This window comes from Calonectris borealis, chromosome 30, assembly GCF_964195595.1.
Source record: "Calonectris borealis chromosome 30, bCalBor7.hap1.2, whole genome shotgun sequence".
Lineage (NCBI taxonomy): Eukaryota > Metazoa > Chordata > Aves > Procellariiformes > Procellariidae > Calonectris > Calonectris borealis.
Window position 1 is genome coordinate 735,449 of NC_134341.1, and position 26,287 is coordinate 761,735.

The following is a 26,287-nucleotide window of genomic DNA, read 5'->3' on the forward strand; positions in this document are numbered from 1 at the left end:
GGGGGGGGGGGCGGCGGCGCCGGGGAGCCGCCATGATGGGTGTGGCGGGGGTGCCGCCATGATGGGTGTGGTCGTTTCGACGGGGGGTGGGTGTCTGCGCTGCCGGGGCCGGGACGAGCCCTGTCTGCCGGGACAACGGGACGCGTCCCCGTCCCCGTCCCCGCCTCGCGGGTTGGGCCCGGCCGCCCCCGACGCACCGACAACGGCGGCCCAGAAAGCAGGGGGCGCGGCCCTGCCCTTAGTCAAGATGGCGGCGCCCTGAGCCAAGATGGCGCCGAGCCTCAGAGGCCGCGCGGAGCCTTTAAGATGGCGGCGTCCATCGAGGCTTCAGCGCGCCCGATGCTGACGTTTAATCATTTTCCGGCGGGTACCCGGAAGCGGCGCCGTCCATGGAGGCGCCCGGGCGGACGCCGTCCCGGGGCGGCCGGAGTCTCCGCTCCCGGGGATGGTGAGGCCGCGGCGGACGGGGCCGGCACCGGCTGCCCTGGGGGGGGCGGCGCCCCGCGGGAGGCGGCGGCCGAGGGTCGGGGGGGGAGACCTGGGTCCTATCCGGGCCGGGGGGGTTTGTCCGGGGCCTGCGCCCCCCCTTCCGTGTCCCCCATCCCCTCCCCGGCCCCCTCAGGTAACCCCCGGTGCCCCCATGCCCGTCCGTGTCCCCTTGTGCGTCCCCCCCGTGCCCCCTGCCTTTCCCCGTGTCCTCGCGGTCTCCCACATCCCCCCTTTCCCCCCCACGCCCCCATCTTCACACCCCTTTCATTCCCCCCGTGTTCTGCTTGTCCCCGCCATGTCCCTGCGTGCCCAGGGGCCCCCCCGAGCCCCCTGGAAACCTGCACCCCCAGGGCACGGTGGAGGGCCCCGCGGGTGAGCTCTCGGGGGGCAGCCGGGGACCCCCACCTCCTCCGTCCCCCGCAGACGTGCTGCTCTCCGGACTGATGGCGTCGGGCGCGACGAGCCGCTCCGAGGACGAGGAGTCGCTGGCGGGGCAGAAGCGGGGCTCGGCCCAGGCCTCGGGCGCCATCCCCAAGCGCCGCAGCTCCTCGCGGTACGCCGGGGCGGGAGAGGGGGGGCGCGGGGCTGAGCCCTGCCTGCGGGAGAGGGCGGGCAGCGGGACTCGGAGCCGTCTCGTTTCTTCCAGGTTCATCAAGCGGAAGAAGTTTGACGATGAGCTGGTAGAGAGCAGCCTCGCCAAATCCTCCAGCCGGGCCAAGGGTGCCGGTGGGGTCGAGCCCGGGCGCTGCTCGGGCAGCGAGCCCTCCTCCAGCGAGAAGAAGAAGGTGAGAGGGCTGGTGGGGACACCCAGGGGTTGGCCGGGGGTCTGGGGAGCGCAGAGAGACCCTGAACCCCCATCTTTGCCCACCCAGGTCTCCAAGTCCGTCTCCGCCCCCATCGCGCCCAGCCCGGTCCCGACCCCCGGCCTCGCCAAGCGGATGAAGAAGAGCAAACAGCCCCTGCAGGTGACGAAGGACCTGGGCCGCTGGAAACCCGCTGACGACCTGCTGCTCATCAACGCCGTGCTGCAGGTAACGGCCCCGGGGGGCTGCCTGTCCCCTGGGGACCCTCGCAGGGAGGTGTTTGTCACCCCTGTGTTTTGGGGCCGGTTCCCAGGGACTGTCCCCTCACCCGGGGGTTTTTCCAGACCAACGACTTGACCTCCGTGCACTTGGGCGTGAAGTTCAGCTGCCGCTTCAACCTGCGGGAGATCCAGGAGCGCTGGTATGCGCTGCTCTACGACCCCATCATCTCCAAGTGAGTGCAGGGCAGGCCCGCAGGGGCAGAGCCAGCCCGGGGGTGGCCGGCGGGGGCTTTCACACCGTGTCCCCCCCCAGGCTGGCCTGCCAGGCCATGCGGCAGCTGCACCCCGAGGCCATCGCCGCCATCCAGAGCAAAGTGCTCTTCAGCAAAGCCGAGGAGCAGCTGCTGAACAAGGTGGGATCGGTAAGAGCCAGCCGGGAGCGGAGCGGGCTGCGGGGCGGGGGGCTCCACTCTGGGGTCTCGGGCTCTCCGCGGGGGTCCTCGGTGCCACGTGTCCCTTCTCCCCTCCGCAGACCAGCCAGCCCACGCTCGACACCTTCCAGGAGCTGCTCCACAAGCACCCCGATGTCTTCTACCCCTCCCGGACGGCCAAGGCGCTGCAGCTCCACTGGCAGCTCATGAAGCAGTACTACCTGCTGGACGACCAGACCGGTGAGGCCCGGAGGGTCCCCTGGGTCCCCTGGGTCCCCCAGCCCCCTGCCCCCGTGTCCCCCAGCCCCCTCACTCCCTCCCCTCCTGCTCCTTCCAGTGCAGCCGCTGCCCAAGGGGGACCAAGTGCTCAACTTCTCCGATGCTGAGGACATGCTTGACGACAGCAAGCTGAAGTGAGGTTTTTGGGGGGCTGGGGGGGGGACAGGGGCCGTGCGGGGTGGCACGGGGTGGCACCGTCTCTTCTCCTCCGCAGGGACGTGCGGGACGAGGTGCTGGAGCACGGTGAGTCCAGCCCGCTCCCACCTGGGCAGCCTGAATTGGCGGGGAGAGGCCCAGGACCCCCCCAGGACAGGGGGCAGGCGCCCCCCACCCTCCCCAGCTCCCCTCTCCCCTTCTCCCCAGAGCTGACCGTGGCCGACCGGCGCCAGAAGCGGGAGATCCGGCAGCTGGAGCAGGAGCTGCACAAATGGCAGGTGCTGGTCGACAGCATCACAGGTGAGAGCTGGGAGCCAGGGGGGCCCTCTCCCCGGCCCCCCGGCCCTCTCCCCGGCCCCCCAGCCTCTCCCCGGCCCCCTCAGCCTCTCCCCGGCCCCCCAGCCTCTCCCCGGCCCCCCAGCCCTTCGCCCCTCCTTCCCGCAGGCATGAGCTCCCCGGACTTCGACAGCCAGACGCTGGCCGTGCTGCGGGGCCGCATGGTGCGGTACCTCATGCGCTCCCGGGAGGTGAGTGCAGGTGTTGTGCCCTCCCCCAGCAGAGCCCCCCGCTCCCTGGGGAGCCCCCCCAGCCTCCTCGGAGCCCCCCCCGACGCTTTCTTCCCCCCCAGATCACGCTGGGCAGAGCCACGAAGGACAACCAGATCGACGTGGACCTGGCGCTGGAGGGGCCGGCCTGGAAGATCTCCCGCAAGCAGGGTAGGGATGGGGATCGGGGCTGGGGCAGGTCTCGGGGGGCTCTGGAGCATGGGGGGGCTGCGCTCCCCCCCCTCTCACCCCATATCCCCCCTCCAGGCGTCATCAAGTTGAAGAACAACGGGGATTTCTTCATCGCTAACGAGGGCCGGCGCCCCATCTACATCGACGGGCGCCCCGTGCTCGGCGGCAACAAGTGGAAGCTGAACAACAACTCGGTGGTGGAGGTGAGCCCCGGCGCGGGCGGGGGGCCCTGGGGGGGGCCGGGGGGCCCGCCCTGCTCACCCTCTGCCCCCTCCCCAGATCGCCAGCCTCCGCTTCGTCTTCCTCATCAACCAGGACCTGATCGCCCTCATCAAGGCGGAGGCGGCCAAGCTGGCCCAGCAGTGACGAGGGGTGGGGGCTCCTACGGGCCCTGCGGGGAGGAGTGGGGGTCCCCACAGCCCCCCAGTTTGGCGCTGGGCATCCCCGCTCCCCCTCAGCCACGTCCCCGGGGCGCTGGGCCCCTCCTGCCCCAGCAGATTGTCACCTTCCAATAAAGTGGTTTCCCCCACCCCGGTGTGGGGGTCCCCAGGGGCTGGGGACACCCCGGGAGGGGGACACAGGACCCCCGGCTCCTGCGGCGTCTTCTTAAAATCACTGCTTTATTGAAAAAGGCGGAGAGGAGGCTCCGGCCCGGCCCGGGGGGGCCAGCGGCCGGGCAGGGTCCGGTTGCCCCGGGGGTCCCGTTACATGCCCGTCCCCTCCTCTTGGCGCTGGGGGGGGCCCTGGTCCTGGGCCCCCCCCATCAGCGCCAGCTCCAGGCTGGGCACGTCCCAGGGCACCGAGGGCTCCAGCTCTGGCACGGGGATGCCGTGGCCCCCCGAGGAGGCAGGGGTGGGCGGCCACGTGGGGGGGCTTCCCCCCGGCTGCCCCTCCCGCCCCCCCGGGGAGCCCCAGAAGGGGTCGGGGCGCAGCCAGGGTGAGCTGTGGGTGGCGGGGGGGCCCCAGCCCCAGGGCTGGCTGCGGGCGCAGTCGGGGGGCGGCTGGTGCAGGCAGAGCCCCGGCCCCCCCGTCTCCACGCGGAGCGGCTGGAGGGCTGCGGCCATCACCGGGGCCTCGGGGCGCGGGGGGGGCGGCAGCAGCAGGAGCTGCACGGCCTCTCGCAGCACCCGCAGCCCCTCCCGCAGCTGCAGCACCTGCCCCGACAGCTCGGCTACCTGCGGGTGATGGGAGTCAGCACTCCCCTGGCCCCCCCAAACCCCTGCAGCCTCCCCCCCGGCCCCCCCTTACCGCCTGCCGCAGCTTCTCGATGGTGTCGGCGCTGCTCGGCTCCGGGGGGCCGGGGGGGATGGCCAGCAGGCCCCCCTCCCCCGCTGGGGGCAGAGGTGAGCGTCTCCTCAGGGCACCCAGGGGTCCAGCCCCTCCACTGCCCCCCAGGACCCCTGGCAGCGGGGCCCCCCCACCTTACCTGGCCCCAGCGAGGGGCCAAGGTGGAAGTTGAAGAGGGGCTTGTCAGCGGCGCAGCCCTCCCCCTCGGTGCCGTCGACCACCCTGCGGGACAGCGTGGGGGGGTCGGTGGGGTGCGGACCCGGGGGGTCCCCCTGCTCCCCCCCGCCGCCCCTCACCTGGGACTCAGGTCCGGGGGGCCGCTCCAAGGGTGCAGCTGCAGGGCCGGGGGGCGCCCGGGCTCGGGGGGGGCGCGGGGACCTCTGCTGTGGGGGGGCCGGGGCTGGGGCCCCGCCATGGGGGACGGCCGGGGGCTGGGGGGGGCCGGGCTGGGGCTGGGGGGCTGCGGCTCGGCCCCCTCCTCCAGCGTGGGCTCCCCGCTGGGCGAGCGCGACTCTGCCTGTGGCTGGGGGCAAAGAGGGGGGCCCTGCTCCCGCACCCCCTGCATCACCCCTTCCCCCCGTGACATCAGCCAGGCCCCACGATGTCATCTTGGCCCTGTGACGTCACCCCTTGCCCCACGACATCACCCTCCAGCCCTGCACTGTCCCCCCTCAGCCCCACATCGCGCCCCCCCCACGTCGGCTTTGGTCCCGTGGGTTGTGCCTCAAATTTGTCACGTCCCCCTTAGCCAGGAGTTATGTCATAGAGAGGGCAGTGATGTCAGTAGGAAGCTATGATGTCATCCTTCAGGCCTGAGCTGCCTTGGGGTCTCGGCCCCACTGAGCCCGTGCTCTCGCCTCCCCTCTCCCCCCCCACCGCTGCCGGGGGTAGCATCAGCCCCCTGCCGCCCCTGGCTCCGTGATGTCACTCCCCAGCCCCATGACGTCACTCCCCGTCCCCCGGTGACGTCACCTCACCTCGGGGGCGCCCCCCAGGTCGTAGCTGAGCTGGCGGGGGAGCTGCCGGCGGAAGGCGTGGGCGAAGTCGGGGTCGAGGGCCAGGCCCTCGGCCAGCGCCGGCAGCCCCAGGCTCTGCAGGGCGCAGTACGTCAGCCCCCGCACGTCCGCCCGCGCCCGCCGGGGCCCCCCCAGGTCGCAGCCGATCAGGTCCCCCTTCCCTGGGGTGGGGGGACACACACGGGGGGGGGGCGTCAGGCCGGCCATCGGTGTCACGACAGAGCCGGCCTCAGCCCGCTCCCGCTGCCCGCACCGAGGATGGCGAGGACGGTGCCGTCCCGCAGCACCTCCATGGAGCCGGAGCGGAGGAAGTAGAGCGCCTGGAGCGCGTCGCCCCGGCGGATGAGGAGCTCGCCGGGGGTGCAGAAGGCGGGGCGCACTCCCAGGGAGAGGGCGCGCAGGCAGCCCCGGCTGGCCCCCCCGAAGAGGGGCAGCTGCAGCAGCTCCTTGTGCAGGTGCAGGGCGATGTCGGCCCGCAGCTCCTCGGGCAGGCTCTGCAGGAGCTGCGCGCCCAGCGCTCAGCGAGGCGGGGGCCACCCCCCCATCGCGGCGCCCCACGGCCCCCCTCCCTCCCTCCGTCACGCATGCTGGGTCCCCCGAGTCCCCCCGGGACATCCTGAGCTCCCCACCCAGCCCCAGCACAGAGCGTGCACCCAGAGCAACCCCCTCCATCCCTGCTGCGGGGCTGGGGAGCCCCCAGGCCCCCATCCATCCCCATCATGGACCGAGCACCCCAAAGTTCCCCCCTCCATCCCTGCTGCGGGGCTGGGGAGCCCCCAGGCCCCCTCTATCCCTCCCATGGGTCTGGTGCACCCCAGTTCCAATCCATCCCCACCCCGGACTGCAGCACCCCAAGCCCCCCTCCACCCCTGCTATGGGACTGCAGCACCCCAAGGCCCCCCCTCCACCCCTGCTATGGGACTGCAGCACCCCAAGGCCCCCCTCCACCCCTGCTATGGGACTGCAGCACCCCAAGGCCCCCCTCCACCCCTGCTATGGGACTGCAGCACCCCAAGGCCCCCCTCCACCCCTGCTATGGGACTGCAGCACCCCAAGGCCCCCCTCCACCCCTGCTATGGGACTGCAGCACCCCAAGGCCCCCCTCCACCCCTGCTATGGGACTGCAGCACCCCAAGCCCCCCTCCACCCCTGCTATGGGACTGTAGCACCCCAAGGCCCCCCTCCACTCCTGCTATGGGACTGCAGCACCCCAAGGCCCCCTCCACCCCTGCTATGGGACTGCAGCACCCCAAGGCCCCCCCTCCACTCCTGCTATGGGACTGCAGCACCCCAAGGCCCCCCTCCACTCCTGCCGGGGGGCTGGGGCACCCAGTTCTCCACCCAGCCCCACCACAGACCATGCACCCAGAGCACCCCCCTCCACCCCTGCCAGGGAGCTGGGCACCCCATTCCCTTCCCTCCCCGTTATGGGGCCAGGGCACCCCAGCTCCCACCCATCCACCACCGCCACCGCTTGCCGGGGCTGGGGTCCCGGGGGTGCCGGGGTCCCAGGGGTGCCGGGGTCCCGGGGGTGCCGGGGTCCCAGGCGCCCGCGGCGGGGGCTGACCTCGGCCGTGTCGATGCCGTTGTTGGCGGCCCAGGTGCTCTGGAAATACTCGAGGATGCGGCGCTTGAGGGGCCGGGGGATGCGGTGGATGCGGATGTAGTCGCGCAGGTCGCGGGTGCGGCTGTGGTAGAGGAACCGGCGGGCGTACAGGCGCTGGATGATGGCCGTCACGTTGCCGAAGACCACCGCGTGCATCAGCGCTGGGGACAGCGGGGACACCCGTCACCCGGGGCGCCCCCCCCCGCGCCCCCCGCCCGCCCCGGCCCCTCACCCCCGACCAGCATGGTGCAGATGGAGAAGATCTTCTCGGTGTCGGTGTTGGCGGAGACGTTGCCGAAGCCCACGCTGGTCAGGCTGCTCAGGGCGAAGTAGAGGGAGGTGATGTAGGCGCTGCGCAGCGAGGGGCCCCCCGACAGCCCCCCGCTCCCGCTGCAGTTGGCCCCCAGCCCCGTGCCGTTCCCGGCCCCCCCGGTGCTGCAGTTCCTCCTCGCCAGGTAGTAGGGGGTCTCCAGCCGCCGCGCCAGCTCCTGCAGCCAGCCTGGGGGGACGGGGGGTGAGCAGGGCTTGGGGGGGGGACAGGGGACAGGGACAGCCCCGCGTGGGGCTCGGGGGGCTCAGGGGGCACAGCCAGAAACCAGACACGGGGAGGGGGACACGGGGGGGGGGGGGACACAGGCAGCCCTCGGTCTGGGGCCGTGGGGTGCACAGGTTGCATGGGCAGGTCCCGGTGGGTGGGGTGGCCTTGGGGTGCTCGGGGTGCAGGGGTGCAGGGGCAGGTCCTGATCTGTGGGGCCCTGGGGTGCTCGGGGTGCAGGGGTGCAGGGGCAGGTCCTGATCTGTGGGGCCCTGGGGTGCTCAGGGTGCAGGGGTGCAGAGGCAGGTCCTGATCTGTGGGGCCATGGGGTGCAGGGGCAAACCTCAGCTTCGGGGTGCACAGAGGACATGGGGGTACACCGGCAAACCCTGGCAGCAGCTCAGAGGGTGCACAGGCAGGCACCAGCTCCGGGGTGCAGGGAGGGGACACGGGGGCACGTGGGGACACAACAGCAGGGCCAAGGGCCAGGAGCCCCCGCAGCCCCGGGGGCGGTGGCGGCCGTACCGATCTCGGGCAGGGCGGCGGGGCTGCCCTCCACCTCGCGCTGCCCCAGGAAGAACCAGCCGCAGGCCACCCAGTGGGCCAGGAGGGCGAAGACCACCATGAGCAGCGCCAGCACCACGGCGCTGTACTGGGAGTACCGGTCCAGGTTGGGCAGCAGGCGCAGCAGGCGCAGCAGCCGCACCGTCTTCAGCAGGTGGGCTCCCACGTACTGCGGGGAGAGGGGCCGTGCGGGAGGGGACGGGGCACCCGCAGGGGACGGGGCACCCAGGGGGACGGGGCTCCATCCAGCCACAAGCCCCTCCGGGGTCCCTCACAGCCCACCAGGGTCCCCAGAGCCCCATTGGGGGTCCCCAATGCCCCGTCAGTGTCCCTGCAGCCCCATCGGGGTCTCCATAATCCCACCAGGGTCCCCACAATCCCACCAGGGTCCCCACAATCCCACCAGGGTCCCCACAGCCCCATCAAGGTCCCCAGTGCCCCATCAGTGCCACCACAGCCACACGGGGTGGGGGGGGTGTCCCTGCAGCCTTTTGGGATCCCTGCAGCCCTTCAGGGTCCCCACTGGCCCATCAGGGTCTCCAGTGAGGTCCCCATGAGTCATCAGCATCCCCAAAACCCCAGTGGGACCTCTGCAGCTTGGGGGGTCCCTGCAGCTCAGGGGGGGGTCGCTGCAGCCCGGGGTGAGGGTCCCTGCAGCGTGGGGGGTCCTTGCACCCCAGTGGGATCCCTGCAGCTCGGGGGGGGGGTCCCTGCAGCTCAGGGGCGTCCCCACAGCCCACGGTAAGGCGGGGGGTCTGTGCAGCCCAGTGAGGGTCCCCGCAGCTCAGTGGGATCCCTGCAGCTCGGGGGGGGTCCCTGCAGACCAGTGGGATCCCTGCAGACCAGTGGGATCCCTGCAGCTCGGGGGGGGGGGGGGGGGGGGGGGGGGGGGGTGTCGCTGCAGCCTGGGGGGGGGGTCCCTGCAGACCAGTGGGATCCCTGCAGCTCGGGGGTCCCCGCAGCCCGGGGTGGGGAGGGGTCCCTGCAGCTCAGTGGGATCCCCGCAGCTTGGCGGGGTCCCCGCAGCCTTGGGGGGGGGTCCCCACATCCCGGTGCTCACCACGTTGACCTGGCAGGCGGCGAGCAGGTCGAAGGGCAGCGCGGCCACGAGGTCGAGCGGGAACCAGCCGGCCAGGTAGTGGCAGGCGATGGCGCGGGGCTCCAGCACCACCTGCCCCGATTTGCTGACGAAGGTGGTGCGGAAGTTGAGGAGGATGTCTGGGGGCGGGGGGGGCAGCCATCAGTGCACCGAGTCCCCCCGGCCTCTGCCAGCCCCAGCATGGGGCGGGGGGGGTGTGGGGGGGCTTTACCCAGCATGAAGAGGATTTCCACGCACAGGTCGCAGGCGCTGGGGGGGCCGCGGGCGGCCGGCAGCCCCTCCTCGGTGCCGGCGCCCACGCAGACGCTGTAGGGGACGGTGACGGCCACATAGAGGGTGGCGAGCAGGATGAGCCCGTCCCAGCCCGCCTTGAAGGCCCCGTAGTGCAGCAGGATGAGGGGGGGCTTGCGGATGGCGGCCACCTTGTACTCGGGCAGCGAGGGCTTGTCCCCAAAGACGCCCTGATGGAGATGGGGGTCAGCCTAGATGCCCTGTCCCCTGCCCCGACACCCTGTCCCCTGCCCCGACACCCTGTCCCCAGCCCTGACACCTTGTCCCCTGCCCTGACACCCTGTCCCCAGCCCAGACACATTGTCACTAGCATGGGCATACTGTCCCCAACCTCAACACCTTGTCCCCAGCCCTTTCCTACCCCTGTCTCCAGCCTAGGTTTGTCCCCAGCCTGGTCACCCTGTCCCAAACCCACTCACCTCATCTCCAGCCCCTTCCCCGTCCAGCCATGTTGTCCCCAGCCCTGACACCTTGTCCCCAGCCCTGACACCTTGTCTCTGTCCCCCGACACCCTGGAAAGCCTGCCCTCAGCCTCAGCACCTTGTCCCCAGTCCTTGTGTCACCACGTCATCAGCCTCTTCCCAGCCTGGACACTGTTCCCAGCCAGGATGCCCTGTCCCCAGCCCCAGCACGTGTCCCCAGCCCCAACACGTGTCCCCAGCCCCGACACGTGTCCCCAGCCCCGACACGTGTCCCCAGCCCTGACACGTGTCCCAGCTCCACCTTTCTGAGCTTGTGCTTGCTCTTCCTCTGCTTCTGCAGGTGCCCCGAGAGGTGGTACAGCACCGCCCGGCTCCGGCGCCGGCTGGCATTGAAGCCCTTCCCTCCGGCACGGCTGAACCGCCGGCGCCTGCCTGCCCGGGCAGAGGTGGGGGACGTCGGTGACAGTGCCCATGGGGGTCTCCAGCGGGTCCCATCGCTCCTTGCTGTCCCCTCAGCCACGTCCTTCGTGCTGTCAGCGCCCGAGCGGCTCTTGGTGCTGGTGATGTCCTTGTGGGACACGAGGAACAGGGCCACCTCGTCCTTCTCGTTCTTGATGGGCACCACGTCCAGCAGGCACCAGAAGGGGACACCTGCCAGGGGACAACACCGGGGCTGACGGGGGCATCCCCCCCTCCCCGAGGGGCTGCGGAAGGGACCCGGCCGCCCCCGCTGCCACCCACCGCTCTTGCGGTAGAGGAGGAGCTCGCCCTTGAAGGCCTGCTGCTCGTCCAGCGCGCGGCGGAGCTGCTGCCGCAGCAGCTCGCTGGTGTCGGGGCCGTAGAGGAAGGAGCAGGCGCAGCAGCGCTGCATCACCTCCGCCCGCGAGAAGCCCGTCAGGTCGCAGAAGCCGTCGGAGCAGTAGACGACGGGGAAGGCGCTGGGCACCTGGGCATTGCCCAGCACGAAGTTACTGTCTGCAAGGGAGGGGGGAAAGGGGGTGAGGGGAGCCCGTGGGGCAGGGGAGAGCCCGTGGGGCTGGGGGAAAGGGACTGGGGGAGCCCATGGGTTTGGGGGAGCCCATGGGTTTGGGGGATCCCATGGGGCTGGGGTGCCTGGGTCACCCGTGAGGTCCCCCGGTCACCTGTGAGGTCCCCCTGGCTGTGCCGGGGGTCCAGGGGGTGCTGGGGGGGTGCGGGGGTGCCCGCAGCCATCTGGGCCTGCCGGGTTATTTTTAGCCACCGCGCAGCAGCGCTTGGGCTGAACCGCCCCGTTGGCACCGGTGGAGCCCACTCTGCCTCATTTGCATACATTTGCATAGGAACAGCGTGGGGGGCTGCCTCCCACCCGCTCTCCCCGGGAGAGGCCAGCACCGGGCCGGGGGGTGGGGGGGCCCTTTCCCAAGGATCGGGGCCATCCCGGGGGGCTCCAGCCCCCCCGCGGCTGCCGGTGCCGGCCCGGTGCAGCCCCGGTGCCGCGGAGCGATCGCCGTTACTCACCGGCACGGCGGGGGAGGGGGGTGGGACGGGTATTTATAGCCCCGGGAGGGGGCGGCAGGGCCCGATCCTTCCCCGGCGGGCGAGAGGGGGCGGCGGGAGCCGGGACAGTGCCGGGGCACCGAGCGTGCCCCCCCCGCCCCGGCCGAGCACCCCCTGAGCCGACCGGGAGCTCTCCGAGGGGATGCCCGTGCGCAGCGCCGAGCACCGCCCGCCCCAGCCCAGTCCCGGTCCCGGTCCCGGTCCCTCCGCCCCGGGGGGGTGCGCAGCGCCGAGCACCGCCCGTCCCGTCCCGTTCCAGCCCGGTCCCAGCGCCGCCGCCCCGTCGGGGCCGGTTCCGGGCCGGGAGGGGCGGCAGCGCGGCGGGTGCCGGTGCCGGTGCCGGTGCACTCACGCGTCCCGTCGAAGCGGCGGGCGATGGTGTCCAGGAAGGCGTTTTGCGGAGCCAGGAGGCCCCGCATCGGCGGCATCTCAGCGGCGGCTCCGCGCTGCCGCCATCCCCGCGGGCGCCGCCGGCCCCGGGGCTCCCCCGCGCCACCGCCCCCCGCCCCGGCACCGCCCCCCGGGAGGGGCTGGCAGCGGCCGGGGGGTGCCGGGACCCCCCCCCAGCCCGGACCCTCCCGCAGCCGCAGCCGTCGGGGCCGATTCTGGCTCCTCTCCGGGAAGGTGGCACCCCGAGCTGGGCGCCCACGGGAGAACGCACCCACGGGGGTCACGGGATTGGCGGCCCGTGGGGACGCAGGTAGGTGCGGGGGTGCTCGGGTGCCTGGAGCCACAGCCCCGGGGTCAGACTGGAGCTGGATTACTGAAGCAGAAAACATCTGAATTTTTAATGCTCAAAGTTGGGTTTCGTTTATTTAATTTGTTCAGCCGAGGAGAACTTTAACTAACGAGAGGGAAAGGAAAAAACCCCAGGATGAAAAATGAGGGCGGGGGGAGCAAAGCCGGGGAGCCCCGGGGAAGCCCCAGCCTCTCCCAGCACCGGAGCCGTGAATTACTGGTGGCAGCAAGGCACAGACAGCAACATTGAACATGAGCATCGTCTTTATTCATACAGCTAGAAAGAACGACTGTCGCGACCTCCAACCGGTACCACCTAGGATTAGCTCTGCTAATTGATATTGCTATAAATTTAACTTAGGGACGCAGAAGGGCTGGAGAAGTGGGGGGAAGGCAGGGCAAGAGGGAGAAGTGAATAAACCAAAGAGATCTCCAACATAAAACCAGAGAACAGCAAAGTGTGCGGACGAGGGGTGCAGGTCCCGGCCTGGAGAGGAGGGGTCCAGATGCCCGCCTGTCCCCCGGGGAGCGGACACCCACGCCCCCCCGGCTCTCCCCAGCACTCATCCTCGCTGCCAGCACGAGGGATGGGCTGTCAGGGGCTCAGAAGAAAAGACGCTGGGGGCTGGGTTTCGACCAGCGCTGCCAGCGATTGCGCAGACAAAGGTGATTTCTGGAGGGGAAAGGAAAAGGGCAGAGAGGCGGCAGCACAGGGGGGCCTGAACCCGCTCCGAGGGAGCAGCGCAGGCGGGAGAAGAACCCAGAGCAGATGGGGGGGAAGGAAGGGAAGAGAGGGGAAAAAAAAAAAGAAAATGGCACGAGAAATGAGAAGTGTAAACTTTCCTTCGTTAGTATCCTAGCTAGGAGCTTCCTACAGTCTGCTTCTCCGTTGGGCTCGTGGCAGGCAGGGAGAGCCCGGGGCTCTCAGGAGTTCGCTCCCTCCTGACGACTGGCTCTGGGCTTCCGCTGCGGGAGCCCCGTGGTCTCTGTGCCGGAGGGAGGGGGGCCGGGCCGGCCGGGCTGCGCCGAGGCCCCACTGGTGCCCGTGGGCTGAGTCTGGCTGGGGCTGCCAGCGGAGGCTGCGGGGGGCGAGGTTTGCCGCCTGCCGTGGGCCTGGCCCGGGCCGTGCCGGTGGCGGTGGCCGTTGTTGTAGCGCCCGGGGGCGGGGGGGCTGACGTGGCGCTGGCCCTGGGACCTGGGCCCCACTCCCGGCCTCCTGCTCCCCTGGAGAGCCTGAAAGAGAAGAGGGGGGGCGAGTGAGCGCGGGCCGGCAGCGGCAGCTCCCGCCGGCCGGAGGGCTGCGACCCCCTGATGCCGCATCCCGACGCCCCCCCCCCTTCTTCCTGGGGGTCGGAAGTGGAAGAGGAAAACCCCCAACGTCTGCTCTGAAGCGGGGCCACCAAGGCAAGGCTGCGCCCTGCGGCTTCCAGGGCCCTTCGCCCTGCTGCTGCCCAGCCCTGCGCGAGTCCCCACAGCAACGGGCACCGGGCAGGGAGGGACCCGGCCCAGGGATCGGCAGAGGAGCCACAAACACGGAGCAAGCTTCCCGCAGCGCCGTGCCGGCGCCGCGCCAGGCTGCCGTTACCTCTCGCGAAGGCTGGGGAGGGCGGCCGGTGGCGTTCCCCACGGCTGCCTCCGCTGAGGACGAGGGCTTCTTGCTCGCCGTGGTAAGGCTTGCGGCGGAGGCAGAGGCACAGGCGGGGGTGGAGGGAGCGGAGGCGTCGCTGGGACCGCTCAGGGACGCGGCCGTGACAGAGCTGCACCGCGATCGGGTGGAGTAGCTGTTCTTTGGATGGGAAACTGGAAGAGAAACACCCCAAAATGTGCGTTCTGCAGACGGGACCCAGACCATTCGCCCTGCGGCCTCGGGCCCCTGCCAGCTCCAGCACCGCGGGGGGGAGGCGGCTCACGGCTGGAGCCAAAGGCTCGAAGGGACGACAGAGCTTTTTCCGGCAAGGTGAAGCTTTGGTCGTGTGAACGGTACAAGGGCTCAGCTAACTGGGACCAGTGCTCGACAGCGAAGGGAAGGGGCACAGACCCCTCTGGCCCCGGGAGGAGCGTCCGCAGCAGCAGCAAGGGGAGGGCCGGCTCCTCTCTCCTTCCTCGCCGAGAGAAAACAAAATGCCCAAGGCAGAACGCTTCCAGTCCCGCCGCTATCAAGTTTTGGGGCACAGGTGAAGGGTTTTGGTGATGGCAGGGCCCGCAAAGGGGTGACTGACACCCAGCTCACCTTGGCCGAACGAGGCGATGCTCTTCTTCAGCGCGTCGAGGTCGCACGTGAACCGCGCCACCCTGCCCAGGTCCTCGTCGTACTTCCGCTCGCTCACGAAGTGCTTCACAGAAAAGGCAAAATGCGCATATTAATTCAGTCTGCACACGGGAACAGAAAATGGAGGGGAAACCCTCCCATTTTGGCCCAGGAACAGGTATCCAAGTTGGGTGCTGCCTGAAAAAAATCTTGGTGAGGAGGCAGATGGCTACAACGGCTTAGGGAAACAGAAAACCAGATTTTTTCACCCGTACACAAACAGCCTTCCCCAGGCTCCAGCAGCCAAGCCGGGTTAACTCAGACCAACGGCAGCTCCGCTCTGCCCATCTCCGGTCTGTGAAATGGGCACAGCCCGGGTCTCTGGACGCTCACGGGGGCAACAGGTTTCTCAGCTGCACTAATCCTGCTACGGGGGCGAGCAGTTTTAGTTTTCAAACTGGAGTTTAATGGATGCAACTTCGCACTGACCTCTTGCGGCAGCAGCCGGCGCGCTGGAGAGCAGAGGCGTTTTACGGAATATAAAAGCCGCTCACGCGCAGCAGGCAGGCTCTGCCGCTTTAGGGGGAAAGGCAGAGGTCAGCCTGCGCCGGCGGGAGGTTTTCACAACTGCTCTGAGCACAAAGCGGCGGCCTTGCCGCGTTCCCCGCTCTCTGCCAGTTCACAGTGGCTGGAAGTTGGGCTGCACGCACCGGGGTGAAGGTCTGGATGATTGGTTGTTTGCTGAAGTCAGTATTTTACAAACCAAATATTTCAAATTAAGGTGTCCCGTATCCCGTCGCGTGGCTGCGGACAGCAGCGTGCAGAGCACTGGCGGTGAATTTGAGAACTACAGACGCAAGGAAAGACTTGCGCACAACACAAAATTGCATTCAGAAGTGTCAGAAACCCAGAAGGGTACAAAAAAAGCGTACCGCCGTTGAGAATTGTTAGGATTAATAGCCTTGCTTAGCGCGAGAACCTAAAGTAGTTGAAGCCTTAGGCCACAAGAGCTGTCTGAGAGTAAACTTTCTGGTAAAACTAATGCTGCAAACACAGACCTTGCTGAATCCGGCAGATACGAGTGGAATGAAGAGGATAAGGACCAAGGAAACAATTCCAAGAGAACGAGGTAACTTCAGAAGAAGGCTGGCCCAGCGACAAGGAACCCAGTAAGAAATCAAGAGACCGCCGACCAGAATTAAGGGGCTGGACTTGGGGACCAGGTGCTGGGTGGTACGGGTATAACTGGGGTGCGCGATCTAGGGTAGGGGTCTCTCCTCGGAGGCACCCAGCTCGAGCTGCTCTGCATGTCCGATAAATAAACCATTTATTTACTCAGTGGATTGGCGACTCGTCTTCTTCGAGCAGCAACCTAGGGCCAAGCCCTGCTGAGGTGGCATCTGTATAATTCCTACCATGGTGGCTGCGTAATTCCTGCAACATCACATTTGGGTGAGATTAGGTTGGATTAGACAGAAGCGGAGTGAAAAGCTCACCTTTATGTCAGCTCTGAGCTCGACCAGCTGCTCCTCCGACATTCGCACTGCCACATCAGTCATCTTCTTCAGGGCTTCTGCCTTCTTCTGGCGGCTGACCAGAATTTCCACTGCAAAACAGAGCACAGCTTAGGCAGCGTCGACACCGAACCAGAGTTAAACCACCCCAGCCCCGGCACACAGCACTTTATTAGTAAAGAACAGGCTCCCCCCAGTTCCCCCCGGACATTCCGTGCCAGCTGCACAGCAGCCCCGCCGCTCCCTCCTGCGGCGATTTACATCTCCAGACACAGACTGAACCTGAGCTGTAAGCTGACTCGACGAGGGGCACGACACGCAGCTTCCTTGCCACCCCCTAAACCGCGGGGCTCGGTGCTGATGGTGTGGGTGTCCCTGCGGATCACCTCCCACCCGCACCAGGCGAGCCGAGAAAGCCCCTTCCAGCTCCCCAGGAACGCTGAGATTTTCAGGAATGGCCTCCGACGGAAGAGTGCAGTTTATGTCCCATCCTCTAACGAGGGCACAGAGGAACGGCCTCCCAGAGGATGGGTGCTGTCAACCGTGTCAGCAGCAAACATAACCTCGTCACAATACGTACTGTTAACTCAAGCTATAGGGCAAGTTCTGTTTGGGTATAGAGCCACGTATTTAGGAACAATGTGAACAGGAGGCGAGTCACAGAAATCTGCTTCTAGGGGGGCTGTCCCTTCAGGGTGCAGCAACACCCCCAGCTCTTCAGGTGGGCACCGCTTGGTAGAAAGACAAGAGTCTTACTTGCTTCTGCTTTCACTTTGTCCATTTCAGCCAGCAACGCCACCTCGCGATCCATAAGGCTGGGGGGGAAAAATACAGAAAGAGGGAAGAGGGTTAGTATTAAACAAAGAGGACAACGAAATCCTACCGCAAGAACAGCGGCGGGAGGGTTTCCAGGCGTGCCGGCCGGCGGGGAGAGACCGGCAGATGGCGGCAGGAGCCCGCCGCGCCGCGCACCGAGCTCCGGCTTTTGTTCTGGAAGCTGAGGAGTTGTGTGCCGGCTTCGCTGGCGTTCAACTTGCTCAGGCTTGGGTCAGCGCGGAGCACGGTGCGGCGTTCCCGACAACCCGCTGGGTACATGGTCACCTTACTCTGATAAAGTCGGAGCCACTTGGCGAGGGGAGAGGGAGCGGCAGCTGTGGTGCTGGGGAAGGCTGCACTCCGCTGGACTTTATTACCGAAGAAAACTGGGGCACAACGTTTAAAAGAGTCACTCAAAAGACAAAACTAATGAGCAGTGGGGCAGGACAAGGAGCCACGATAGCAGGAGCAGGACACTGGGCATTCGGGCACCCGTCCCCTCCCAGGCAGCCTCTCAGGTGCCACATTGTGAAGCAACGCTTCACCCTTATGCCCTCGTTAGCTTATTTAAAAGCCTACCAAAGTGTCCCACCAACCCAGAAACCTGGATTCTGGTGCTCTGCGCCACTTCTCGGGAGGCACGTACCCTGTTGATCCCCACAGGGCTGCAGGACCCACGCGAGAGCATGCACACCCTTCCACACGGTGCAGCAGGTACAAGGACACGACCTCCTGCCAGTGGCCACCACGCAGCCGCAGGTCACCCAGAGCCACGCAGGTCACCCAGAGCCACGCAGGTCACCCAGAGCCACGCAGGTCCACGATCCGGGAGTCTCTTACGGTCTGAGGATTTTTTGGCCACGGAGAGAACACCTGAGTGGGTCACAGCGAAGCTTCTCCGCTTGCCAGGAGGCTCCAGCGTGCCTCAAGTGTGTCTGTTGCCATGAGACCGCAATTCCCCCGGGCATCACGGCGGCAGCCTTTACGCAAGCAGAACCGCACAGCTACCGCCTGGCCAAATTTAGCAAATTCAGGCTATCGAGCACCCTCCAGTAAGGCAGAGCATCCAGGGAGCTGCCCACAGGCCGTGCAAAGAGGGCCCTTGCCCCTGGAGACGTGCACACCGAGTAACTCGGGTTACAGTGGAAGCAGGAGAGGAAATACCAGTCCTCCCATTCTGGACAGGGGCAGGTACTGGTTGGAGCTCTGTTCTTCGCCATAAGGAATTCAGACCCTTGCAGACACCCTCCCTGCAAATGCTTCTTTTGTGCTTCGCTCTAAGCTGTGCCTCCAACGCCCTCAGCCTGCACCGCTGCAGCTCACCTTCGCTCAGCTGCTGCCGGCGGCTTGAATGCGCTCAACATCCAGCCTATTAATAGGATTCATTTCAGTTTCTGCTTTCTAAATATAAAAGCAGAGTCCTCCTCTCACGTGTTAGCTGTATGATACTTGCAGCACAGACAGTAAATGGTACTCAGAGATACCAGCAGTGCACAGGGTCAGCCCTTCAACACCGACCACGTGCTTTTTTAGTGAGAAAGGTTTGCTTGAAAATGGGAAGAATATTTATTTTAGCGACCATCTGAAAGGGAAACCACAGAGCATCTGAAATGCAAACTCAAACCACCGCTCCCGCTCCTCTGCATGTCAGAGAGGACTGAGGCAAGATCAATTTAAACAATTCCCTCTGAACAGCAGCTTTGACATTTGGCTTCTTCTGTTGATTTATCGCTCTGTCCATCTGCCTTTTCAGGGCAGGAATTGTTTCTGCTCATAGCACAGCAGGGGCCTGATCCAGGTCAGGCACTCTCAGCCCAACCGCACAAATACAACAACACGTGTCAAAAGCTACGCTAATAAGACTTCACCTTGTTTCCAGCCATCCCCAGAGCGGTTCAACCTGGCCCTGCAGCACCGACGGGCAGGGTAAAGGGAGATACCCCAGCTGCCTTCTGCCCAGAGCCGCGTCAGCAGCAGGAACCCCCCGGAGCTGGGAGGGAGACGGGTGTGAACGCGGCCTTAATGATTAATTGAAATGCAGGAACAGCCTTGCTGCTCTCGCGCTGCAGAACTCGGTTGCGTGACGCCTTACCCCAACGCCTCCTCCCTGAACACACAGGCCCACACCCAGCTCCTGCAGAGCCAACACCCACTTTATACGGGCCATTTTGGGCCTTCTCCGCCAGGCTGCAGGCACACACGCACACAAACACGCACGCACCTTGGCAGAGATCATAGCTTGCGTCTCTTTGTAATTTAATTTACTCAGCAGAGCTCAGCTGGAGTCCTTTACCCAATTTTACAGTTGGGCTGGCTGAGGAACAGAGGTCAAGTGGCTTTTCCTGAGGTTCGTGTGATGAGTGACTCGGATCAGACCCCACTGCTCCTCCATCCTGCACGGCTTCTCGTCAAACAAACTCCCTTCCTTCTGCCAGATCCGCCTGGAAACACGCCTTCCCTTCTTCGCTGCTCTGTCCCGGGACAAGGTCCCATGCAGGATGGAGAGCGCATCTGCCCCTGCCAGAAGGTCTGGGCTTTAAGAAAGGACATTTAAGAATTGCACAAGGAAGAAAACAGGGAAGCAGATAAACCGATAACTGCTGAAGATGAAACCACGCTGAATACTCGGTTGTGACCCAACCATTAGAAGAGAGATGCTTTCAGCTGCAAGCCAGCTCGGTCGAGCAGTGCCTGCAAGATGTTGTCTGTTCGTGAAAGACAACTGCTGTTTGCGCAAGCACGCTAAGGGTTTTGGGGGCAGTTTTCCTCGGGGCTGAAACACAACGATCTCAAAGATTGACTGCAATCGAAGGCGGCTGGAAGCATGCCTGGCAGCTCTGCCACGAGGAAGCAAGGGCGATCCACAGCACGAGGCACGCAGCAGCGATCTCAGCAGCGAGAAACCTCAAACCCTGCCCCACACCCACCTCAGCACGCGGCGCTGAAGTTGAACTTACCCACACCACTCACAAAGGCTCGGGGTTTTTTTCCTGATGTGCTACCTTCCCTGTCAGCGGACAGCAAAATACTCAAGAAATTAAGGACTATGAGGATTCCCTAGCTCAGGTTACCCGATCATCTCCAGCCCAGAGGAGCAAATCCTCTCAAAATAGGAAGCCGAAGCAGCTACTGCTACATCTGCTACTCAAGCAGGATGGATTTCAGAGATTGAGATAGGCATGACCCCAGCATTAGAGTCTCCTCCTTCACCCTCCTCTACCAACAGACCACAGGTCTAACATAAGCACGTTGTCTAGTGAGAGAAGAGGAAGGTCAGGAACTGTAGGAAGCCTCACTGGTTAAAAGGACATCCGAAGGGCAGCCCTGACAGGCAGAAGTTAAACCAGTCCAAGCTTTGCTACTTAAATATCCCGTTTCAGTCGAACAAACCTGCTTTTAAACCAGGTTTTCCTGTGGTAGAAAGCCAGCTGGAGGCTTTAACTGCTTTGTGCGGTAGGATTTAAAAATACACTAATTGTTCTCTGGGTCATGAAGGGAGTTGGAAAAACAAAAAAACAGCCACCAAAAAACGTGAAGGTCCAATTTACACCTCAGCTCACTGGCAACTGCATCGCTTTCGGGAAAAGGAAAGTGAATCTCTTTCTGCGGAGCTGAACGGCCCCGGCTGCAGAGTCACCGCTTATCAATTGCGCAGACCTGGCATCCTGCTGGGCAGCTCTTTCACTTGGCATTTGTCGAAGGAGGTTCCCGGTGGCCCCGTTCCAGGCAGGCATTCGCCTCCCCGCTCACGGAACCGCACGTCCTGCTTCACCCGCTGCCGGCGCAGCTTATCAGAGCAATGCTGCGGGACTGGACTTGAGTCTTTAACCTTTCCGAACATGACGCAAATGTTTTATAGATGATAACATAAGTCAAAGGGTGAGGAATTACGTATACGGAGCCAGACACGTTAGCCAAAAGAATGACGTTTTCCATACCAGGGAGAAGCTTTTACAGATGTTGTAACTGTACAGAGGCGGCAGACAAAAAACTTAACAACAAAACCCCACTGAATACAGTGATAATATTGAATCAGTATTGACTCAGCAGACAAAGCCACTAACAAAGTAAGAAATAATATTCATAAAAGCAAACTTGAATTAGGGGGACAAATCCCTCAGCTATTGACAAGGTAAGTCCCCTTACATTGCAGCTTTTCCAAAAAGACGGGAGGTGCTGGGAGCTCCACGTCCGGCTTCGGCTTGGAGACCACAACTCTTACCAGGAAAACGCAGGTCAGGGCACACGGACAGCTTTAACCCTATCCCTTCGGTTTGGTCTAGTCTCCTCAGGTAAGTTTAAAAGTCATCTATAAACGTTTTTGTCAGTATTTTTAGCATATGCTGAATTTAAATACAGGACAGCATTCCACTTACTTCAGGAGAGCACTTCCTGGTGGCAAAGTTCATCGCAAGTACGAGCGCAAAAAAAAGTCCACACTGAGCAACTAAATTTGCTAAAAGGCTTCAGAATACAGCTCTCTACATCGCTACCACTAAACACTCTTGCATTTGAGGCCACATACAGTTTTCAGAGACAGCTTTTGACACAGATTTGCAAGTTTGCCAAATATCTACTTTAATTCTTCAATGCAATAGCAGCATTTTAGTTACTTGTCAAATGTTACTCACTTTAGGCAAGGAGAACTCTTTGTGCAGTTTCTTATGAATATTTCTTTACCAAAAGCAATCATATTTGTATAACCAAGAAGAACAATTTCTCAGTAATAGATTCAATCAGCCAAGACAGTGAGTGTATCTGATGGCAGGCACTTTGGAATATCATCTTAAAGCACTTATCCAAACCAATAAAGATGGTCATTAAAAAAAGACCCGATTACACTCGCAGGGAACATCATGCACAGTATTAAAAGCTTGGCTTAAAACGGGGGAAGCAATGCTGCACAAAAGGATCATCTTTGATGTGTACTCATACCTTCAAAAGGATCCCTCTCTTCCATGTAATATTCAACCATAATTTGAAGATTTCAAATATGAATGTTTATTTCTAAAAGACACATACTACTGCACCCTGAGCTCCCAACGGTTCTCCTTCCAGCACAGCTAGCATTCGTACCTAACTGACAGTATGTTATCTGGCGAGTTCCTCATATTATCTGCGTCTAAAATGACTTTATGGTGGTCAGGACAACTGTCTTCTACAGACATGGAGCCACAGTTCATCAAAGCCCTTGACAGACACACCAAAGCCTTGAACGCCCTATTAACATCCCACCGCCCGGGTGGGACGACAGCTCGAACGCGGGCCTTGCAAAGCTGCCCACAAAAGGTGGCTTCCAAAAACTGCGGAGTACTGGACTTCAGACTCCGGTTTATTCTTTATGACATGCTGACCTCCACGACGCTGAAGAACAGTGCTTGGGCGGCAGGGCAAACATGAGCGAGTCATTAACCTGACTGGAAAGCTGAAGTCTTATTCCAAATTCTTAAGCCTTAACACCCGGATCTGTCCCTACATTTAACTTACCTACTCTGCAGTTCAGCAAAGACCTGCTTCATCTTCTTAATGGAAGCATCCATTTCCTCCTTCACCACAACCCGGTACCGAGCCAGTGAAACGGTGCAGCGCTGGAGATCCTTCACTGATTTTTCAATATTAGAACCTACCAAGAGACAGAGTGAACTCAAACAGCCATGTCAATCACGCTGCTAAATCCTCCCAGCAGGGATAAATCTAAAGATGGCTTTCCCTCTTATTTTAAAACTATACACTGCTTGGTTTTCCATTTTTCTTTCCCTTCCCCATTACAAAGGCACTAGGTTCAGCAGGGACAGTTTGAGAGATTTTCTTGTTGGGGAAAGTTTTCCCAAGGCTTGTAGAACTTCCTTCTATGGGCAGGGACGTCCCTCCACATTTTCAAATACATGAGAGAAATCAAATGCATCTCTGAGTTGCTTTTGTGCTAGGGACCGGAGACAAGTGCAACGCGGTCTACTCCAAAGACCAACACACCACATCAGTCAATTATATGAAACGACTGTTTGCCTGGGGAAGGGAATTAGCTCAGAAAGTAAAATTAAGGCTATTTCCCCAAATCAGGAGCTGAAAGGATTGGTTATCTCTGCCAAGGTTAGTCCCTGTGTCTCAGCTCGCCAGCAGGGTACATCACCTTGCCCACGCTCTCTGGAGCTTGCTGGAGTGCCGTGGCCCCCTGCCAAGCTACATTAACAACGGCTCGTTACAGCTTTCCCATGCAGCAAGGAGATGAACCACTACCACCTCATCTCCCTAAGCTAAATACAATAACCGCGATCGCAACTGGGGTCTCTGAGGTCCCTCCTGTCCCCACTTGTTATCGTAAGAACTCAGCTGTGGAGAAAGCACATGAAAGGGGAAAAAAAAATCCAGTAGAAGGAGGCTGTCACTTCTTGTAACGGGGCTGGTCCGAACTTCTGGCCTTTCGACAAATTCTCACAAAAGATGAGAAACAACCTAAAGGCTCTGTGATGGTGCACACAGAAGAACGGGCTAAACGTATGCAGCGAGACTGGCTGCTTCCTCCCCTGCTGCTCTCACACGTATGGGTTTGCTGCTCCAGGCACTACATCTAAACTGCTGTCAAGATTCCTGCTGTGCATGGGGAAGAGGAGGAGTAGAGTGCAAGTTACTGGCCAGATAATAAGCAGCATGTTAGCTCGCATTAAAATCAAAGTCCAGTATGCCTCAGCACTGTGTCTTCAGCGACACCGCAGAAGAGGCGGTGAGAACTTGGCCAGCAGCAACCTGCCCTGACGTCGGAGAGCGCGCAGACCCTCAGGGCCTTACCTAGCTTCTTGTTTGCAGGTGAAACTGGAACATCTTCCAGCCACGTTACAGACAGGGATGCAGGAGTTGAATTGCTCGCTGTTGATCGGGACAGAGACCTGCTAGCGCTCCTCTGCTCAGGCCGCTGTCTAAGAGACGAAGGGCTCTGGGAAGGATGCATGATGAGCGATTTTGTGTCAAAGTCTGCTATTCCATTCTCTAGTTCAGGCACTGCTGTAGAAAAGCACACTCGTTTAAAGGGGAACGTGAAGAGGACAGCAGAACACTGACCGCCTCTTTACCACAACAAGCAAAAAAATCAGGAAATCAAGGCGAGCTGCTCTTTCCTGAAGAGCCATCCAAACAAATCAATATTCAAAGCTGACCCAAAACAAAGAAGGAACACACAAAAGAGCAGGAGGCAGCTCCTCTGCTTTTTAAACACTCGGTGCTCGTCTCCTGCGCTACTTCGTAGAGACTAACCTGTTCTATCAGGCATGTCTGGTGCAGCAGACTCGCAATCCTCCAGCTCTCTGGCATCAATTGAAAGTGCATCCAAACCTTCGCTGAGTGAGTCCACAGACTCCGTGTCATGGGCACAGCCGTTGACATGGAAACCGTTAATTCCACCCTTCTCCGAGTTTGCCGACTGCTCCTCTTCAGTGGACACCAATTTACCGGGGTCTGGCAGGCCAGGGCTCGATTCAGCTTGCGGTTTCGGTTTGGTTTTCTTCTTCTTGTTCTAAGGATTAGGTATCCACGCCACAAAGGGGGGAAAAAAAATGTTAAGTTTAATTCCTGAAGAGGAAATTAAGCTTATGCTTACTGGCTGAAAGTAGCCGAATTAAATGCTTTTTCAGCCAGCCTGGCTGTTGATCCTATTAACGGTAGGAAGGATTTAGTCAACAATGAGGACAGATATAGTGGCATTAATGAGGCACGAATACATTATCCTCCCTGATGGTGTGCCAACAAGAGCAACGGTTATCAGATGAAGGCTGCGTAACCGATGGGAAACAGCGGAGAGGTTTGTGGTGTAACCCACAGCACCGGCCGGGTGGCTTCTGGGGGTGCTCCCTGGCAAGGTGCAGCTTCCAGGGTGCTCTGCTAGACCTCGCTCTGATAAAACTTCCCTCATTTCCCAACACAGGGCTATTCAGTCCCATTTTTTCCCCTCCATTTCATGCCGGTGCTTTTAACATATTCAAAGGAGTTCTTTTGAATAATGATGATTTTATTCTCGTCCTGGTGGATTTAGATATTATAATATCAAGTACTGAAACTTTGCAAATCTTTATTTAACCCTTTCACAGAGGTCTGAGCAAAGAACTAGGCAAAACACTTGAGAAAGCTTACGTGACAAAGAAATATATTTCCACAGAGCTCAGCATTAAACGCAACTGTTCAGCTCCAAAGGTTACTGATGAAAAATGGAACGGCCTGACTATCTGAACAGTGAATTACAGAGCTCTGTTGAAATAAATGGACCTGATAAAGATTTACTTCAGTGTGGGGCTGTGTGCGCGGATTAGGGGTCCTGTAGAGGGTCAGCAGAATAAAAACGACTGCAAGGACAGAAAGTCTAGAACCTTTTTTTCAGATGCTACATTCGGCACAACGTGTCTGACAACTAAACTAAATGCAAATGTGGCAAGAAGATGATGTTTACAACTTGCTCTGAAGTTACCGTGTAAATCATTGCCCTGAAAAGCGGGGCACCTGATAACCTAGTGATTATCTCCGTGCATCAGTTCTGCTAACGTTAATAGCCAGGTTTGCTCTTTGGTTTCTTTTCCCAGCTAAATCACAAGGAATGCCTACTGTTCTCTGTAGTCTAAATCCTCAAAATAAAAAGAGAAATGCCTTAGCAAAGTATATTTAAAAAGCGTTACCTTTTTTTTGCCTGTTACAGTCCATTCTTTCAGTACTTCACTGGCATTGCCTGAAACGAAATGCAGCGATGAGCAGTGGACGAGGCATCCACTCCAGTTCTTTCCTGGTCACGCGGAGGTGCCTCCACACCCGGAGCCAGCTGCAACACCTGCTGCAGCCAAGTTTCAATTCTCTTAGCTGATGTGATAAAAGGATCGGTTTCATTTTTGCTTTGGGAACACACTGCTGAACGGGACTGCCCCCTTACACCACAGGGCCAGCTCTTTCCAGGAAAAAAAAAAAGAAATAAAAAGAAAACCTTCTCTTTGGCTCTGTCATACTAAAGGTTTAGGTACTTGGAAGCCTGTTCTGAACTGAAAGGTTGCGTTCAGGTCAGGTATCTGCTGGCTGTCTCGGGATGCCCACAGTCTGAGGAATAGCTGTCACACCTTCTGTAGGCCAGAGGCAAAGCGCAGTTGTCAGTGATGGCCAGCATGGAAATATAAGAGCTGCAAAGCAACAGGCACTGCCACCAGCAACAGCCTGTTTTTCCAAGGTCAGAAAATCCATCTAATGCAGCCAGACCCAAGAGAAGATTTGTGAGCCAGGTTTCAAAGTACAAACAGCAACCATCGAAGCTGAAGACGTTCCCATTTTGTACAGATGAACAAGACTTTCTGTAATTGACTATGAAACCTCCTTTATCTAAAGAGCTATCAAATGCTTATCTCTGCCTTGACCCTTAGCTGAACAAACACCAACTAAAACTTGGGAAGAGAATCATCCCTTAGTCATCTTTGTGGATAGAGTCCGCACTTGGATGCTCTGAGAAGCTACATGAGCTTCTGCTACCTGGTTACTT

The 26,287-nt window shown here is 61.6% G+C and overlaps 3 protein-coding genes across 10 annotated transcripts in view; 1 reads left to right on the forward strand and 2 right to left on the reverse strand.

Annotated features, from left to right (window-relative positions):
* Positions 1 to 64: 64 nt before the first annotated feature.
* The window catches only part of MCRS1 (microspherule protein 1), an 84,534-nt gene continuing 58,311 nt past the window's right edge, over positions 65 to 26,287 (forward strand). For 3 of the 7 annotated variants that reach the window (XM_075133716.1, XM_075133714.1, XM_075133715.1), the window contains exons 1-14: positions 65 to 448; positions 913 to 1,042; positions 1,136 to 1,274; positions 1,362 to 1,520; positions 1,637 to 1,746; positions 1,827 to 1,935; positions 2,046 to 2,184; positions 2,282 to 2,357; positions 2,438 to 2,466; positions 2,587 to 2,679; positions 2,824 to 2,906; positions 3,008 to 3,095; positions 3,192 to 3,319; positions 3,396 to 3,497. In XM_075133716.1, coding sequence (XP_074989817.1) covers positions 307 to 448; positions 913 to 1,042; positions 1,136 to 1,274; positions 1,362 to 1,520; positions 1,637 to 1,746; positions 1,827 to 1,935; positions 2,046 to 2,184; positions 2,282 to 2,357; positions 2,438 to 2,466; positions 2,587 to 2,679; positions 2,824 to 2,906; positions 3,008 to 3,095; positions 3,192 to 3,319; positions 3,396 to 3,482 — 1,512 coding nt within the window. In that variant the 5' untranslated portion in view covers positions 65 to 306 and the 3' untranslated portion in view covers positions 3,483 to 3,497. Of the gene's footprint in view, positions 449 to 912; positions 1,043 to 1,135; positions 1,275 to 1,361; positions 1,521 to 1,636; positions 1,747 to 1,826; positions 1,936 to 2,045; positions 2,185 to 2,281; positions 2,358 to 2,437; positions 2,467 to 2,586; positions 2,680 to 2,823; positions 2,907 to 3,007; positions 3,096 to 3,191; positions 3,320 to 3,395; positions 3,700 to 26,287 lie in introns of those variants that run through there. The other 4 variants (XM_075133713.1, XM_075133717.1, XM_075133719.1 and 1 more) reach the window with 4 other exon arrangements.
* On the reverse strand, positions 3,773 to 11,900 carry KCNH3 (potassium voltage-gated channel subfamily H member 3). The gene is made up of 15 exons (XM_075133609.1): positions 11,825 to 11,900; positions 10,678 to 10,911; positions 10,455 to 10,587; positions 10,238 to 10,373; positions 9,435 to 9,684; positions 9,185 to 9,342; positions 8,086 to 8,293; positions 7,258 to 7,524; positions 6,987 to 7,186; positions 5,673 to 5,922; positions 5,381 to 5,580; positions 4,700 to 4,926; positions 4,515 to 4,625; positions 4,365 to 4,470; positions 3,773 to 4,291 (listed from the first exon to the last, which is right to left on the reverse strand). The coding sequence occupies exons 1-15, from the start codon at positions 11,898 to 11,900 to the stop codon at positions 3,821 to 3,823; spliced, it is 3,027 nt and encodes a 1,008-aa protein (XP_074989710.1). The 3' UTR covers positions 3,773 to 3,820.
* SPATS2 (spermatogenesis associated serine rich 2) overlaps positions 12,457 to 26,287 on the reverse strand; it is a 31,207-nt gene continuing 17,376 nt past the window's right edge. The window contains exons 5-13 of one of the 2 annotated variants that reach the window (XM_075133711.1): positions 25,446 to 25,495; positions 24,037 to 24,295; positions 23,575 to 23,784; positions 22,276 to 22,411; positions 16,729 to 16,787; positions 15,955 to 16,064; positions 14,441 to 14,543; positions 13,796 to 14,010; positions 12,457 to 13,443 (exon numbers count right to left, since the gene is read on the reverse strand). In XM_075133711.1, the coding sequence (XP_074989812.1) occupies positions 13,135 to 13,443; positions 13,796 to 14,010; positions 14,441 to 14,543; positions 15,955 to 16,064; positions 16,729 to 16,787; positions 22,276 to 22,411; positions 23,575 to 23,784; positions 24,037 to 24,295; positions 25,446 to 25,495 (1,451 nt within the window). In that variant the 3' untranslated portion in view covers positions 12,457 to 13,134. Of the gene's footprint in view, positions 13,444 to 13,795; positions 14,011 to 14,440; positions 14,544 to 15,954; positions 16,065 to 16,728; positions 16,788 to 22,275; positions 22,412 to 23,574; positions 23,788 to 24,036; positions 24,296 to 25,445; positions 25,496 to 26,287 lie in introns of both variants that reach the window. The other variant, XM_075133710.1, reaches the window with a different exon arrangement.